This window comes from Elaeis guineensis, chromosome 8, assembly GCF_000442705.2.
Source record: "Elaeis guineensis isolate ETL-2024a chromosome 8, EG11, whole genome shotgun sequence".
Taxonomy (NCBI): domain Eukaryota; kingdom Viridiplantae; phylum Streptophyta; class Magnoliopsida; order Arecales; family Arecaceae; genus Elaeis; species Elaeis guineensis.
The window spans coordinates 12,607,671-12,623,578 of record NC_026000.2 but is presented as its reverse complement, the minus strand read 5'-3'; the positions used below and the strand labels follow the sequence as shown (position 1 = coordinate 12,623,578).

General features: G+C 39.1%; 1 protein-coding gene across 1 annotated transcript in view; it reads right to left on the bottom strand.

The window, feature by feature from the left end:
- The window catches only part of LOC105050134 (uncharacterized), a 14,171-nt gene extending 81 nt beyond the window's left edge, over window positions 1-14,090 (bottom strand). The window contains exons 1-5 of the mRNA XM_010930031.3: window positions 13,556-14,090; window positions 11,491-11,647; window positions 1,914-2,134; window positions 279-452; window positions 1-191 (exon numbers count right to left, since the gene is read on the bottom strand). The exon at window positions 1-191 is cut by the window's left edge and continues 81 nt beyond it. Coding sequence (XP_010928333.1) covers window positions 105-191; window positions 279-452; window positions 1,914-2,134; window positions 11,491-11,647; window positions 13,556-13,825 — 909 coding nt within the window. The 5' untranslated portion in view covers window positions 13,826-14,090 and the 3' untranslated portion in view covers window positions 1-104. The remainder of the gene's footprint in view (window positions 192-278; window positions 453-1,913; window positions 2,135-11,490; window positions 11,648-13,555) is intronic.
- Between the last annotated feature and the right edge of the window lie 1,818 nt (window positions 14,091-15,908).

The following is a 15,908-nucleotide window of genomic DNA, read 5'->3' as shown; positions in this document are numbered from 1 at the left end:
TGTATGTATGTTGATATACTTGCACACAAAGATAGCAACTTATTTTTGACAGAACAGTAAGCAGACATACGATAAACTGGGAAAGGGCAGGCAGCTCATCCATCTTAAAAGACATCAGGATGGAAGTGTCCTGGAATAGAGCTGCTTTGCTGAGCCTGTCTGAGGTGCATTGTAAGTGCATAGTTATTGACCTGCCATGCAACAAGAGAGCAAAGAATTCATTAAGGCCTTTGTTGAGGCAAAAGCAGAACATCCAGATGAATGGCAGACTTGCCTACCTCCAGCGTTCTCAATTGCTCTTGATACTGGGACACCAGCTGTTTCAGACGCTGCAGCTCTTGGCTTCTCTCATCGTACTCTTTCTGACGTTCATGCTGAATTGCCACAGCTCGCTTCAGAACAGCGTTCTCCCTTAGCAGGACTTCAACTTGTTCCTTCAGCATCACATTTTCCTATTTCACATACAGAAGTTTTCAGAAGCAAACTGATCTTGACCATATGAGTTCCTCAGTTTGATGGAGAGGTATGTTAGACATCCAAAAAAAGAAATATATTGACTATAGCAAAAATCATAAGGTTGCGTTTGATGCATTGCCAGGCAGTGATAATCTGGATTACCTGGTAATCGAGATTATCTGCAATCTAGATAGATTGCCAGTAATGTTGATTACTGTGTTTGGTACATGCAGATAATGTTGCAGTAAAATTATTGAAAATCTTAACTGATATATTTGATATGACAATCAGATTATCGATAATATAACATCAAATTTTCAAAATACCCTTATTATTAATTTAGCATTTTAAAATATTTATTTAATTTTTTTAATAATAAAAATTATTATATGAAAAAAAATATTTTTTAATTAAATAATCAAATTATTTAATTTTTTTATTATTTTTTAATACTTATTATTATTATTTTTATTATTTTTATTTTTTTCCCTTCCTTTTCCTTCCCTCGCATGCCACACCCCCCGCCGCCCCCTCCGCCCCCCCCCTCCGCGTTGTCGCACCTCCGGCACCACCCCCCAGCCATCGCACCTCCGGCACCGCCCCCCGAGCATCCGTGCCTCCTCCCACCCTCCAACACTGCCCCCTGGGCCTCCAGCGAACCCGCACCCCACGCCCCCCACGGCTGCCTCCATCGCTGCCCTCACCCACCCGTGCTACCGCCCTCACCCACCCCACCGAAGGCTGTGTCGGTGGAAGAAGGCGGCGAGGTGAGGAAAAAGATGACCGACCGACTGTCTCCTCTTTTCATGCACGATCATCCTCTTGAGACCGCCAGATCTCAATAGACCGACAGTTTCCCCTTGATTGCCGGCGGCTGCCGTCAAGGAGACGACGACAGCCCACCGATCGACTGGTTTCTAACGGCCGTCGACTGGATTTTGTAGAGAAAGGCGCCAGTTTTGGCCCCCCCTCTTTCCGCTGCCCATCGTGAGGAAGAAGACAATGGGATAGGTGGTGGCGGCGGAAAGGATAACGGCGAGAGCCGTGATGGCGGCGTAGGAGGCGGCCTTGCCGTCGGAGGCATAGGCGAGCGATGGGTGGCGCCGCACGGGAAGGGGAGGCATAGGCGAGCGATGGGTGGCGCCGCACCAGGAGGGGGGAGGGGAGGAGGGCGGTTTCATCCAAAAATTTTATTGCAAGATTATCAAAGTAATGGTAACCTGGATAACCACCCCTCCCCTTGGTAATCCAGATTACCTCATAAGAGATAATCGAGATTACCTAATAATCTGGATTACCAATCCAAAAAACATACCAAACGTGATAATCTAATGGGGCTCCTTTAAATCGTCAGCAATCTGGATAGATTGCCAGCTACCAAACGCAACCTAAATGTCGTGCCTCCATTTCTGTTTACAACGACAATGTCATACTTGCTATAAAGAAGCATAAGATACCTTGTGAAAGTTTTGCATTGCTTCAGCATTAGCACAAGTGACAATGGACTTCTCCAGAACCTCCAGCACTCTGGAGGCACGAGTCCTTGCATCATCCATGTCAGCGGCATTCATCATTTCTCTCACAAACAGCTCAACCCATTCGGAGCCTTCGGTTGGAAGACACGCTGCACCATGCGGATTTTCAGCAGCCTCTTCTGCACCATTGTTGTTCACGATACCTACAAAATTTCTCAAGTCCATGTGGGATGAATATATCTTTCCATTTTCTCAGGGTATTGGCCTGGTAGCACAGTGATTGACGAACATATTAGCAATTACTATGTAATCATATTCAACATGCCCATCAAAGAACAGATAAACTTGAAGAACCTATAACATGACCTTCCAGGATAATCTAATTATATAGCATGGTATCAAGAAACAAGCATGGTATTATCCTCCCTTAGGAGTTGCCATTGTTCAGAACACAAAAAAATCTATCTAAACCCTTAAAAAATAACAGGGTTACTCAAGGAGACAATATGTGAAATCAGGCTTTTACAGTTTCTTGTCTAGCAACATTACAGAAGGAAAAGTTTAAATCAGCATATAGCAGTACAAGAAGACAGGAGTTGTTCATATATAAGAACAAGTAGAGAAAGCACAAAACTTCCAAAAGGCTTAAATTTAAAAAAAAAAAAAATTGCAAGCACATAAATTAAACACAATGACATTTGACTTCTGACAGTTTGACGCCATATTCTAGTTTTTTATTGATAAATATAAGAACGAACATAAGAATGTGTGCCTACATGAATTTCTAGATACAACTATTTCATGTTAATTATATTTTCTTTAAAAATGTTTTAAAATCATGAAAAATTAAGAGATTCCAAAGGTTAAAAAAAACAGGTATATTCTGCAACAAACCATCATTTTCATTATCACAATTTCTAGAAATGCAAAAAATAAACCTCAAATAAATGAAAAAGGAAGCATATTAGCTTTATACTATTAAGTGCACCAAAATGCAGCAATCCAGCAATTAATTCTATTTTGCTTATTTGCAACTAAATATTCAAGCATAAACAGTAAAATATTCAAACATCTAGAGCATTTAGAGTTTATCAACCAAACAAAACAAGATGTGAAACACAGGTCACCCATATATACATGCATATAAAATATATCAATAACTGAAAGAGAATTGTCCCATAACTAAATGAAGCAAAAGGAAAATACGATTAAATTGCTGTTCTTCTACATGCTACTTTTAGTATTAAGGGAAAACTTCAGGCAGCCGCCCATACTAAGAAAAACCATAATGGTTGGCTTGCACCAAACAAAATGTCACTAATTGCAGTTTCTCATAATTAACCTGTTACTTCGATGTCTGCACTCGTGAGTAGAGATCATACTACTGAAAAATCAAATTCCAGAACTCACTCATCCAAAATGATCTTGTATGCCGCAAATTTAGCTGGCAAACTTTGTAAAATGCACCAATTAAAAAACATTGAGCAGAATGATCATACTATCAAAAGTTCAATGTTGAATATTCAACCATCCAATAGTGATCTCTCATGCTGCAGACAGCTGGCCAGATTTGTAAAACACGCCACTTCAAAAACAAGAGCAGAAACAGTAGCTTATGCTTCAGCACTACACCAGTAGCACACAATGTCAGAAAAGTATCATTTCTTAAAGTTAGTTTAAGTCAGCATTTAGCTTGTCACTTTGATCTCTGCTGTTTCCCCTAGATTGATCATGCACTGGTCTGGCTCTTGTTTTGGGTTTATCCTAATTCTAATATTTCTCTTTTACTGTGTGTCGAAAATGTAAAAAGTGTTTTGCCTACTCAAAAAAAGCACTAAGATTTAGCTTTGATAAGCATCTCTGCACAATAACATGATAATTTTGGTAGATTAACCTCCAAAACAAGCTTCTATAATAAGCAATGAATGAATCTTGTTATCTTCATTCATAAAGCCTGGACCTTCCAATGCTTTAAATATAAACAAAAAAAAAAGGAGAGGAGAATATCAGGATGGGTTGGGATAGAAACTTTGAATGACAAACACAATAGAATCCACTCGGCCTCCTAATCATCAAATGGACCAACACCTACATTAGGTGCTCTCCTCAACAATCCTGAACACCAAATAGGGTGAAAATTGATGGATATTCACAAAAAAGTATCTAGAGTACCTGCAAGAATACATGGCATATGTCTCAAGCAAGGATTAGCCTCAGTACTGGTAGGCAGCCCCATCTAGTCCAAGGCCTGTATGGTTCTAGGACAGGTTGGCACAAACAGATGCAACCATTTGCAACACGAATGAAGAAGAAATAAATTGTAACCTGGAATGATAGGCTGTCCCAAGTGTTGGGATGCAACTGCCCCAATCCATCATGGTCCATCCTTCCTAGTACCACCTAGGACACTACAGTCATCCTGGTAATTAGTGTCCTAGGGACATTCCAGGTACCATTATCTTGATAGAATGGTACGACACTGGGCCATGAATCCTTGGTCTCTAATCATGAATGATATGCAAGACTTCCATACAGCTAGAACACCCAGATTTGGAGTGGCGGTTAAAAGGAAGGGATGTGCAAGCATGTCAAAGAAAGCTACTGCTGTTAAAAGCAGAGAAGGCCAAACCATGCCGAACTGGCCCAGTCAACTACCGACACGGTTCAAACCATAAATTCGGTTCAATATAACTGCTCCCCCCCCGCCCCACCCCCACAAAAAAACAAAAAAAGAAAAAAAGAAAAAATCCTGTTGTTTCGATCGATTCCACACCTCCCCCCATGCTTGGACCTCGATGGCGAGAGGCATCAAAGGGAGGCATCCTCTCACCTTCCCCCCCCCCCCCTCTCTCTCTCTCTCTCTCTCTCTCTCATACATGGGGTTAGGGTTTCGAGCCCCCACCCCCAACGACGAGGGCTTTCAAGCGCTCTCCTTCTCTCTCTCTCTCTCTCCCCCCTCCCTCCCTACCCCTCTCTCTCTCTCTTCCTCTCCTTGTCCCCCCCTCTTCCCACCCCCCCCCCACCAACAACTCTTTGTTTCAGAACAGGAGAGTGGTTTTTATTTTCTAATTTTAAATTAAAGTCAGCACATCCTTTGCCAGCTTTATTAAAATCTGAAACGGAGAAAAAAAAAAAGAGGCCAAAATGTCTGCAGCACAGTGCAGACCCACATCATACCATGCCTATCGGTCCAAGTATCAGTTACAAGAACCTTGGTTAAAAGGTAGGGATATGAAAGCATGTCAAAGAAAGCTACTACTGCACAACACATCTGCATCAGAAGCTAGCAACGTATGCTTACATATTTTGGGGATTTCTCAATTTTTTCCTGCTGCCACTAATTTCCAGATTCTTCCAGGTATCATTTTTCTATAAACCGTGTTTTATCTATTTCATATCAATTTGGGCATCATTTTCCTTTATTTCACATGGCCAGACACCCAGGCATAGATGGCATAAGTTAGGGGAATGTTACAGCATGTAAGCATGGCAAAAAAGCTTCCATTGTACGACATATCTGCAACAGAAACCAGCAAGGTTCTTGTACACAGTTTAGGGAGTTCACGGTTTCTTTTTTCAACTGCCATTGTTTTGCAGATCACAGGCATCATTTTTCTTTATGCCTTACCTCAATACAAATTCCATGCGAGGAAAACCAACAAAGTACACAGGATAAGTATTGATCTGAATCAAATTTTCTTTGAAAGGTGATTTAGGAAATAGACACCACAGCCTGGTGTTTAAACTAAGAACATGAAGAACAACTACAGACAACAAAGAATACAAATACAACAACAACAAGAAGAAGGTTGTTGCTTCAAACAAACAGGCCACCTCCTCAATCCACAAACAACTAGGGAACTTAAAATTCATGAATGTGCATCAGCATCCAGAGCAGGGCCTTAATACATATTTGACATTTAATATATCCTTCTACATCCCATGAGCATCTAAACTTTCATTTTTTCTCCTTATGTGTATATGCGCACAAGAATTTCATGGTGTTTTCCAGATCGTATCTGGTTTTGTTCTCCTAATATCTTTTAATTTTAAAAAGATGGTACAAAAATTCACAAAATGAAGAGTATAGATAAAGGCATGAGCACCACAGTACAGAGAAAAGGTAAAAGCCAAAAAGGTCCCTGAAATTGTTTGTTTTAGTTTTGTGGAAAATACAAACAGCATAGTAATCACCCAAATACATTAGCAAATGAGATTTTCTAGACCTACTTAAAATATACATAATTTACACTTATCTATACGAAAATGATATACATATTAAAGTCTCATATTGCTAAATAAATTATGCTTGCTATTCTATTGTTGCACATTTCCATCAAGAGAATAGGCTCAAATAGAATTAACCAAATCATGTACTGATGTCAAAGCAATTAAAAGAGGCTGGACAAAAACTTTAAAATGCTTCAAAGCAAGACAAGTTTCTGAAGTCACGTGAATTCAGAAAAGACCAAACAATGAGAAAACTTAAACTCTAGCCAAGTTCTCGTAGATTTCAGATGGAAACAACTATTTATAGACGTCAGACAGAAACCTCATGCAGTTCATAAAACATACTTGAGATTTTAGAAAAATTGCCACTAAGCTCATTAAAGAAAACAGCTGAAAACAACTCTTAATTGACCTGCAGCAACCTCCTCCATCTTTTGGTTTTATTGACCCTCCACTTGTATATCCCTATGAAGCCCTTGATATTTATCCATCATCTGACTCCTCTTCTACTTCCCTCAAAATGGGGTCAGAGTAGGGTTTTCCTTACTGCAAACCCTATTGCAGTTTATTGTTATCCAAGTTTTTGTGTTCGTTTTTAGACACTAGAATATTTCATTCATAAATAAGTAGAAAATATTGATTGATTGATTATATTCAGATTTCTTCTCCTTCAGTCTGCACTACTATTATGCTTTTGGTTAAGAAGGTAAGTTTCTTTCATAAATAAGTAGAAAATATTGATTGATTGATTATATTCAGATTTCTTCTCCTTCAGTCTGCACTACTATTATGCTTTTGGTTAAGAAGGTAATTGAAGAGTACTTAAAATAAAAGCTTTCTTCCCTTTTTTCTTTCAAAAGTCAAATATGCAAACATCAGAGGGATAGGGCACGCTTATGGAGGCAGAATCTACTAGTGCTTAGAAGGCAGTCTTTTGGTAGCTACTGCTAACGATCTTACAATTTTCTTCAGAGCTCTTCTACAGGACTTTTTGAAACTTAAGGAGGCTCTCGAGTATGAAGGATGAGTGGAGCAATCTCTCAATGCACCCAAAACCCAATCAACTATCCCTTTGTAGTTGCATAAGCAACCTCTAGGAAAATGATTATCAGGTGCACACCCTGTACCGTCCCAGCTAATGTAAGCATCATTTAGGGGAATCCATATATGTAAAGCTCAAAGCCAAAAGCCTTTAATCTCCTTATAGATAATCTTCACAAGAATCCTACTGTTTGGAAACAAAACATGCTATATTAGCTGGGAGGCTTCCCTTCAAAAATTTGTTGTCCAGTCATCGCTGTTTTATTGTTTAAAAGCTACGTAGATGCCTGGTCTGTAGTGATAATTTAGAGAAAGATGACAGGAGATTTATCTGTTGAAAAAAGATAATAGAGCTTGCACCAAATTAGTTAGGAGCCTTGTTGGCTAACGAAAGGATTTTAGGCCTTTTAACATGCAACAGGCATGGATCAGTCAACAGGCTTACCATGTCCGCAAAAGTCTGACCTGGTCTTTGGACATTTATCAAGGCCAATAATTTAGTGTATGTAAGCAATCAGAAAGAAGATGACCCCCTTGGGTGGTCACTTACTTCTAATGGATTAAAATGTTGGATTTGCTGCTGAGTCTGCATTTCTTCCTAGCATCTCCATGACTCCATCTGACCAAAGTTATACCCTCTCGAAATTGAGAGGCATTTAGAATATCAAATTGCCCCCTACAAAAGCACTAAGTTATACTGAATAAGAGAAAGGCCCTAAGACTAATTATCTAATGTGTTATCCTCAATGAGTATTTTAACCAATTTCAATGGGCATTCCTTCATTCTATAGTAAAACTTTTATAGACCAAATATTATAAAGGGCATCAAGAAAAAGGATATTTGTCCCAATTGTCGCTGGGTATATTTGGATTAATAGATTTAAGTCACTTTACTATGGCAAAGACAAGGAGATAAACTAATGGATTCTCTGGACCTGACAACCTGATATTGGCTGGATTACTATCTAATTCAGTGACCCAGTGGGTTTATGTGGATGGTCTCTTGCAGCATCTATCGATAGGAGGAGAAGATTGTTATAACTGCAAACATCTGTTCATCCTGAGAGGTCTGTAGCTGGAAAACCTGTATTTAATGGGATAATTGGTCAGTCTTACGAGGCCTTCAAGTGGTGCAAGCAAGCAGATTTTGAGAGTACATCAATTGTATGTCCACCACCTCATAACATTAAATTTTATATTTATTGCCGCTGAGAACTTGGAAGGATGTATTTTTGTAGCACCACTAGCATCTAGAGGTAAATGATACTGGTAGCTAATATGGTGACAAGAAAAGCTAGGGCAAGGACTTATTTGGAATCAGATTGCCCCTACTACTTTTTGTAACATGAAAAACAATAGCAACATATTCTTTTAAAATGAATGGTTTGTGACCATAAATTGTTTTTAACAAAGAACAATAATAAAAAATATTAGGACTTGGACTTGGTGCTGTCAATGCAATCTCGAGTTATTACATTATTCCAAAAATGAAGTTTCTCCAAAATTCCTCATATTCTCAATATTTGCTTAGCTTTATTCAGATTTTTGCTTATGCTTTCCTTTCCCTCGTATCACAGAGAATGTCTATGTATACAAAAAAACTTTTCTTGATAAGTCATGTTAGCCTTATAAAAACTGAGCGGTCTGGTTGTGAAGCATTACTAGAACATGTTTCCACGAAGCCTAAAATAGATGACATATACAAAACGCGAGTGTTGCCTTTCAGAAAAATTGTTTTGGAAAAACTAACACGTCATAAAAATTCCAAAAAAAAAAAAGTTTTATGTAAAAAGGATCTCATACTTCTGATCTTCATAATTAAAACTGATGAAATACATCAGTTTGATAGCCTCTCAGAAATACTTTTTTGGAAAAACTAACGCACCATAAAATTCAAAACAGTTTCATGTTTCTCATCCTCTGTTTTAATAGAACTCAAGAAACAGCCACTGAAAAAATAAGATAAATACTAAAGTTGGTTTCAACTAACAAAACTTGATAGTAAAGATGTCAGCTTCCTTTCACAAGGAAGATGCTCTCTAAACAACAAACTAGAACATGAACGTGCTCAAAATTTGCCTTTCAGCAGAAGGCTGAGCAATCATTATGCAATTTTATAATTCAACATCCAAATAGATTTAATTATGAGCCTTGTTTAATAAGACATGAAAAGAAGCCAGACACATTAAGCACAGCAGACAGATTCTGTAGATTTACTAAAAATTTTAGTATTTTAAGTTACAAATATAATGTGATGACAGCTCTCTTTCATTGATGACTAGAACTGCATTAAGAATAGACAACCAGATTAAGGTTTCAACACATGTAAATACAACCATGGATGAAGAAGGATTGCAAGTTTGCAGCCTTGATACAGATTGCACATGATGGGACTTAAGATCACTAAGGAGGATAATACACAACAAGGCATAAATAAAACATATACACACACAATTAAGAATAAGGTTGGCCAGATGGAAAAGCGCATGCCTCAAGAGGAACAGTAGCATAGCTATGGCAAATTTGCACGATGGACTCTTAAGATTGCTGAATTCAGATCTCATGTAAATGGCCAAATATATGGAGCAAACTAAGAGCATATGAATATAATTCAGAAGCAACATTAAGACCAAAGTTTCTATTTCCTTCCCAGAGCAACACGAACTTCATCACCTAGAGCCTTCACTAACTAAATCACAAACAGGACGAACCATTTGGCCAGACTAAGATATCACACTCCATCATCTTCCTAGATGAGATTTAGGCATCAATTATTTGCCACAAAAGCTGTATTTCTTGCCATTGTTCACCAACCAAGCTGTTGGTATTCCAAAATACATAGTAGGATTGCCAGACTCCAATGCATATCTTTCCAAGAACAACAGACTGCATGTCAGAAGAGCCACCAGTTCTTCTATTCATAGCATATAACACTTTTTCTTATATGATCTGTCTACAAGTTCAGATTCTTCTGTATTATCCCCTCTCCCTAGCTTAGCGTTGAAGGCAAAGAATGGCAGAGATTGTTTGGGCTTTTGTGAGCCATGTTAAATAATGATTGAAATCAAAGAAATAAAAAGTCCAGATCAAGGTGATCTTGGATAACAGTTAATTATTATAAAGTAGAAATCAAGACCAGAGCAGCAATTTATGTTTCCAATCAGATCTCGTCTCCCATGAGATGGCTTGGATCTAATCATAAAGGGTACATTTAACATTGAGATTTTGCTAGCAGTAGAAATGGATAAAGATTAGGATGAAGGTCTTAACAAGTGCTAAAGTCATGACTGGGGCCATCACTAGGATTAAAGTTCTAAGCTATGGTTCTCAGCCCTAAACCGCCTGGGTTCAACAAGAATATGGAAAGTTGGATCCCCAATGGATCTCACCTGAAGCACCCCTTATCTACCTAAAGAAAAGTAAATTTTCAGACTCCAAACTGAAGAAAGATACCATGCTAACATGACGTGGAATGATCTTGATTTTGTTCGTTGATAAAACCAATATTACTAAATTTCATAATCCATGAAATCAGTTGACAAAAAACAAACATCAAGCCAAAAGAAAATAAGGTAATTCTTAGCCCTATACCTCAACCGAGAAATTTATAGTACACGAGAGTTGATTATTTCAATATTGAGACAGAAATGTTAGCATCAAAATTATGAATGAACTAAAAATTGTATGCTGATTTTCAAGATTGGATTCAGATTAGAGCTGAGAAACAGATCGGGAAGGAAGTTGATCTAGTTGAAGTTTGGGTTCCAACTCACAGTTAAGATCCTTTAAAAATTGAGATTGAGGTCAAAATTAAAAACAAAAACTTCAAGAAAATATTCAATAATCCTTATCTCTTACAGAGAACAAGGTCCATATAAAAAATAAAATACATAAACAAGCGCATCCACCACATTATGCATGTTTAAGTTCTAACTCAATATCACTGCTACAAGTGATAAGTCATTGAAAAAGATCTCTGATAAAAAAAACAGAAGCAGGTAGACTCAAAAGAATTTTCAAACAGTTCGACTATTGCACTACTTTAGACAAGATACTACTATATAAAAATAAGACATGATCAATACAAGGGGAAGGAAGATTGTATCACTTCTAAAATTCAGATAGATCCTAAAGGTGAAAGTCATGACCTGCAACAATCAAAATATGTGAAGGGGAAAAAAAGACCAATAGGGTATTCCATAAGAAAAATCAATTTCAACCATATACATTTAATTGACCAAAGAAAGCTATGCCACATGAGAGCCTGAGTATCTGAATGCATGCATACCTTCAGTTAAAACATGAACATTTGTTTCCATTCCACTTTCAGGTTTGCTCCCAGCAGAATCAAAGTTGATATCTGCTGACTCCAGATGGAGATCATTTAAACTCTTTATGGCAGAAGCCAGATCATTTCCAGATGCTTCAAGTGCCCTTCCAAGAAACTGTAATAATTTCATCACCGCTTATTAGCTAAACATAGACATCATAAGCCATTAATCTAATTTTATGACTTGTCTAACGAATCAGAAAGAAAGTTGATCTGATTCACATTAAAAAGCATCTAAAATTGTCAAAAAAGTGTTCCAGCCTTAATAGGAAAAAACCATGTGCAACGAAATCACACACATACCATCTGTATGCTACCAAAATCAAGTGTTTAAATCACCAAAAAAGAAAAGAACTACCACAAGCTGCTTCATAGGATGTATTTCAGATCTATCTTCACAAAACTAATCTTATAAATAAAGAACGACTAAAATTCGCAGCCAACAGACCTGGATTTCATGCTTGAACATTTTCCTTGATAAGATAGATAGAATACGCAATATGACTGTTTGAAAGCATGCTAATTTCTAGCTGCTTCTAAAAGGGGGGGAGAAGGGGGGGTTGTTTTTGGTTGTGTGGGGGGGGGAGCCAGGTGGGCGGTGGGGGAAGTGGTGAGGAGAGGGAGGAACAGGAATTCACTAACGATTGTTTACACAAAAAAATTCAATGAATCCCATGTGAGTGTACACGCGTATTAAATCCACTAAACAGGTGGTAGTGTTTCATTAACCGACCATCATTGTTCTCTGACCTAACGACAAAACAACTTCTTTAAAAGAAAACAGGAAAAAAAAAAAGAAAAAGGGAAAAAAGGGAAATAAAAGATGTCGTGTTCCCATCACCAATTAAATGTTCCATTGATTCCAACAATCAAATACAAATCTTCCACTTCCCTGAACCATAATCATGAGAAGTTAATATTTACTGAAAAACAGATAGGACAAAGAAGGCTATAGCTTGGCAAATGCACCCTTCTTTCATTGAGAGGACATTCCACGTTCGAACCTTGGGAGGTGTTTCCCATGGATACTTCATCATTTCTATAAAATTATTGATCATGCCTTCACATTGTTCCATTTAAACTAAAAGTAGACAAGAAAAGGGAAAAGAATACAAATGTTTCATGTAAACATAGAGGTCATACAGCGGCGAACAGACCAGAAATGAATATGCCTTGCCACTCTTGCTGGCTATATAATTAAATATATTAATCTCTCCATTTTCAACAAGACCAACATCTACCAAACTTGGAATATAATACAACTGCCCTTTCTGTAATGTGTATATCCAAATAATACATTACAATTATTCTATTTTACAATCTAAAGTGCAAATTATTCGATATAGTTTATGAATCAGCAATCAGCATGTGCCACTTGAAAATGGGTCAGCAACCAAATGAAATAAAACAAATAATCACAACAGCAGATGATAAAAGACATAAAATCTCTGGCAAAGGGTCTGCAAATTATTCTTTTTCCTTTTTTTTTCTTTTCTTCCTCCTGAATTCCCTCAATCTGTACCCTTTGTTTCAATTTTTCCAACAGCAAATAGCAACTAGCAACTCAAAACAATAAAATAAACTAAGCCAACCAAAACCAGTCAGCAAATAGCAGCAGTGCACGAGCCCATGGAAGCATAAGCATAATGACTCAATCAGTTCGTTAAATAATATATATATATATATATATATATATATATATATATATTTATTTATTTATTTATTTATTTATTTAAATTAGTCAATATATTTCATGCATGGATGATTATTTCACGAATCAAACATACTAGAACTAGAGTGGTGAATCAAATTTACCAGAACTAGAATGCAGGATGAGCTTATCAGCATCGAATCATTCTCAATTCCATCAAAAGATAAAAGATTTCGTTTTTTTCACATGAATCACAGAGAAGTGACCATATCACATATATAACAAAAACGTCTAGAACGCAACAGCCACAGAAGAGATCGTCTTCAGAAAAACGAACACCAGAAGAAAGAAAGGCGAGAAGGGGCTTCGAACCTGTGGGTCCATGTCGGGGAAGAGGGACCGCAGGTGGGCAAGATGAGGCGAATAGTGATTACCGCTGCCGCCGCTGTTGTTGTTCTCGTCGTCGTTCCGATCGAACGCCGGGGAGGTGGAGGCGGAGGAGGGCCGGGCCGGGGAGAGAAGGACGGCGGTGGGAGAGGAGGCGCCGGCGGAGCAGCGGGCCCTCTTGGAGGCGGGGGGAGGGGTGTGGAGAAGCTCCTCGAAGACGGAAGAAGACCTCTTCCCACAGACTAGGGCAGACATGATGGTCTCCTCCTGGCCTCGGCCTTGCAGTCCTCCTTGGGGCCGATCCCTTTGCTCGCCGCGGCCGCCGCCTCCTCCTGCTCGTCCCTATGCCGCTCCTCCCATCCAGCGGCGGCGATCTCGGTCGTAACCCTTCTGCGAGCCTCTGCGGATCGATCCACGTTGGGGGCGGCGAGGGGGAGATGAGAAGGAGAGCGGGAGAGGGGTAGGGTTTGGTTTCTTCTGCGATGGTTCGGACAGGGTACTTTGCTTGGGGTGAAGGGACGTCACATGAGCATTTATATGGACCAGCGAGGGAGAGGGCCGGATGCCGTTCAAATGGGTGAGCACATGGAAAAAGTAGTGTTTCCTTTGTATGCGTGGCGAGTTTATCTTATCTTACCCACTAAACACGCACGGTTAATGACAGCCTAAGAAGGGCTTGTGGTGGAGTGAGGCAGCCATTGGGCTAATTATTGCCTGGGGGTGGTCTAGGTAGACCACCCAGATCCCATGGTGGATAACACGCTACATCAATCCTTGTATTTCACGAATTCCCGATTGGGCGTTATCCACCGTGCACGGCTCCGAGATGTGTGCTGGTCTAACTGGGCGTGGTCCAGACAATAATTTCTCCAGCCATTGTGGTTTGGGTAGAGTTGGGAGATGGAGCCAACATTTTTCCAACCTTGGGTGCATGAAACTATGAATGTCTGTCTTTGTAGCCATGAGTAAGGAGAAGGATGGATAGAGAATCGTATTAGATCCAGAAAGGTCATCGTATATTAGTTTTGATATTTTTTAGTTATTGAACAGAAGAAGATTTCGATCCTCATAATGATTACAATCTCTATATAAACAAATATGGAAAGCGATGCAAATAAACCAACCCTCTATATATGGAACCATTCCTCTTCTGAATAGAGATGCAAGTGTGACATCCAGGAGGGGAAGGAAGGAAAGGGGTGGCAAGTGTTATCTAATTAATATCGTCATATTGTCCAAACTTTTTGAATTGAAGTTAAGGCGTAGACATCATCGGCGGGCACAGATGGCTTTAGAATGTAGGCTTTCAGGATGAGATGGAATGCGAACTTATCAAGTGGAGTATGGTAGTCTGAAACCATCTTTTGAAACTGGAGAAAGGCAGCCTCTCAGGAAAATACAAACTAGATGCGCAAAGAAACTAATTTGATTTGTTCTTTGAGCAAGGACTATAAACCCATCATAAGAAAAGAATCAAGGGTTGTAAGATTGAAGATTGTCCTAAAATTCGATAAATAAACCACTATATTTTTCATATTGTTGTGGCTGGAATCCGTCCTGAGCCGGAGGTGTTGAAGCGGGATGACGTCCGATGAATTGGCGGCGATCAGACCTGCAAAAAAAAATCCCCATCGGAGGTTGTTCCGACGAAGACCCTCCGATGCTCAAATCAAATTTTTCGCAGTAGGTGGAAAAGAGCGAACGCTTATATGAGGGAGCGAAGGCATACTTGGAGGATCCTTGTTTACCTCTTTATATTGGTGAGGTTGGAGTCCTGAGAAAAAGATAGGTTAGAAAGGATCTTTTTGTCCCTCATCATGTTCTTGAGCACTATACCTGGTCCTTTTGCTCTTTAGAGTTTGTGAGCGATGTCACATCATAGCAAGTGGGGGGCATCCCTATTAATGTCATGAGTTGACAGTTTGAAGCTTAGAGGATGGTGTGGCTTTGTTCATGAATATTCTCATAGTCATCATAGCAAGCCACTATCTTTAATAGTTTGACGTGGCAGTCGTTTGGAGACTTTGGACTGAGATCATTGGATGCTTCGATCGAATCAAGAATCAGAGAGAGTAGGCCTCGGGTTAGTCACATATCAGGATGTGGTGAGCTTAGTAAATGCTGGAGTCAGGGGTATCGACCGAAGTCAACCCATTGAGAGTCTATCTGGGTTTCCAGATCAAATGCCAAAGTGGCTCAGTTGCATGCAGGATAACACAGCCTGATGGGACCGCACGGAAGCCGACCTCCTAAAAGTAATAAATTGTAATAGTGAATGGTTGCGAGGCCTATTAAGAGTAAAGATCAACTAAAGATCTTCGGAGGAGATGCCAAAGCT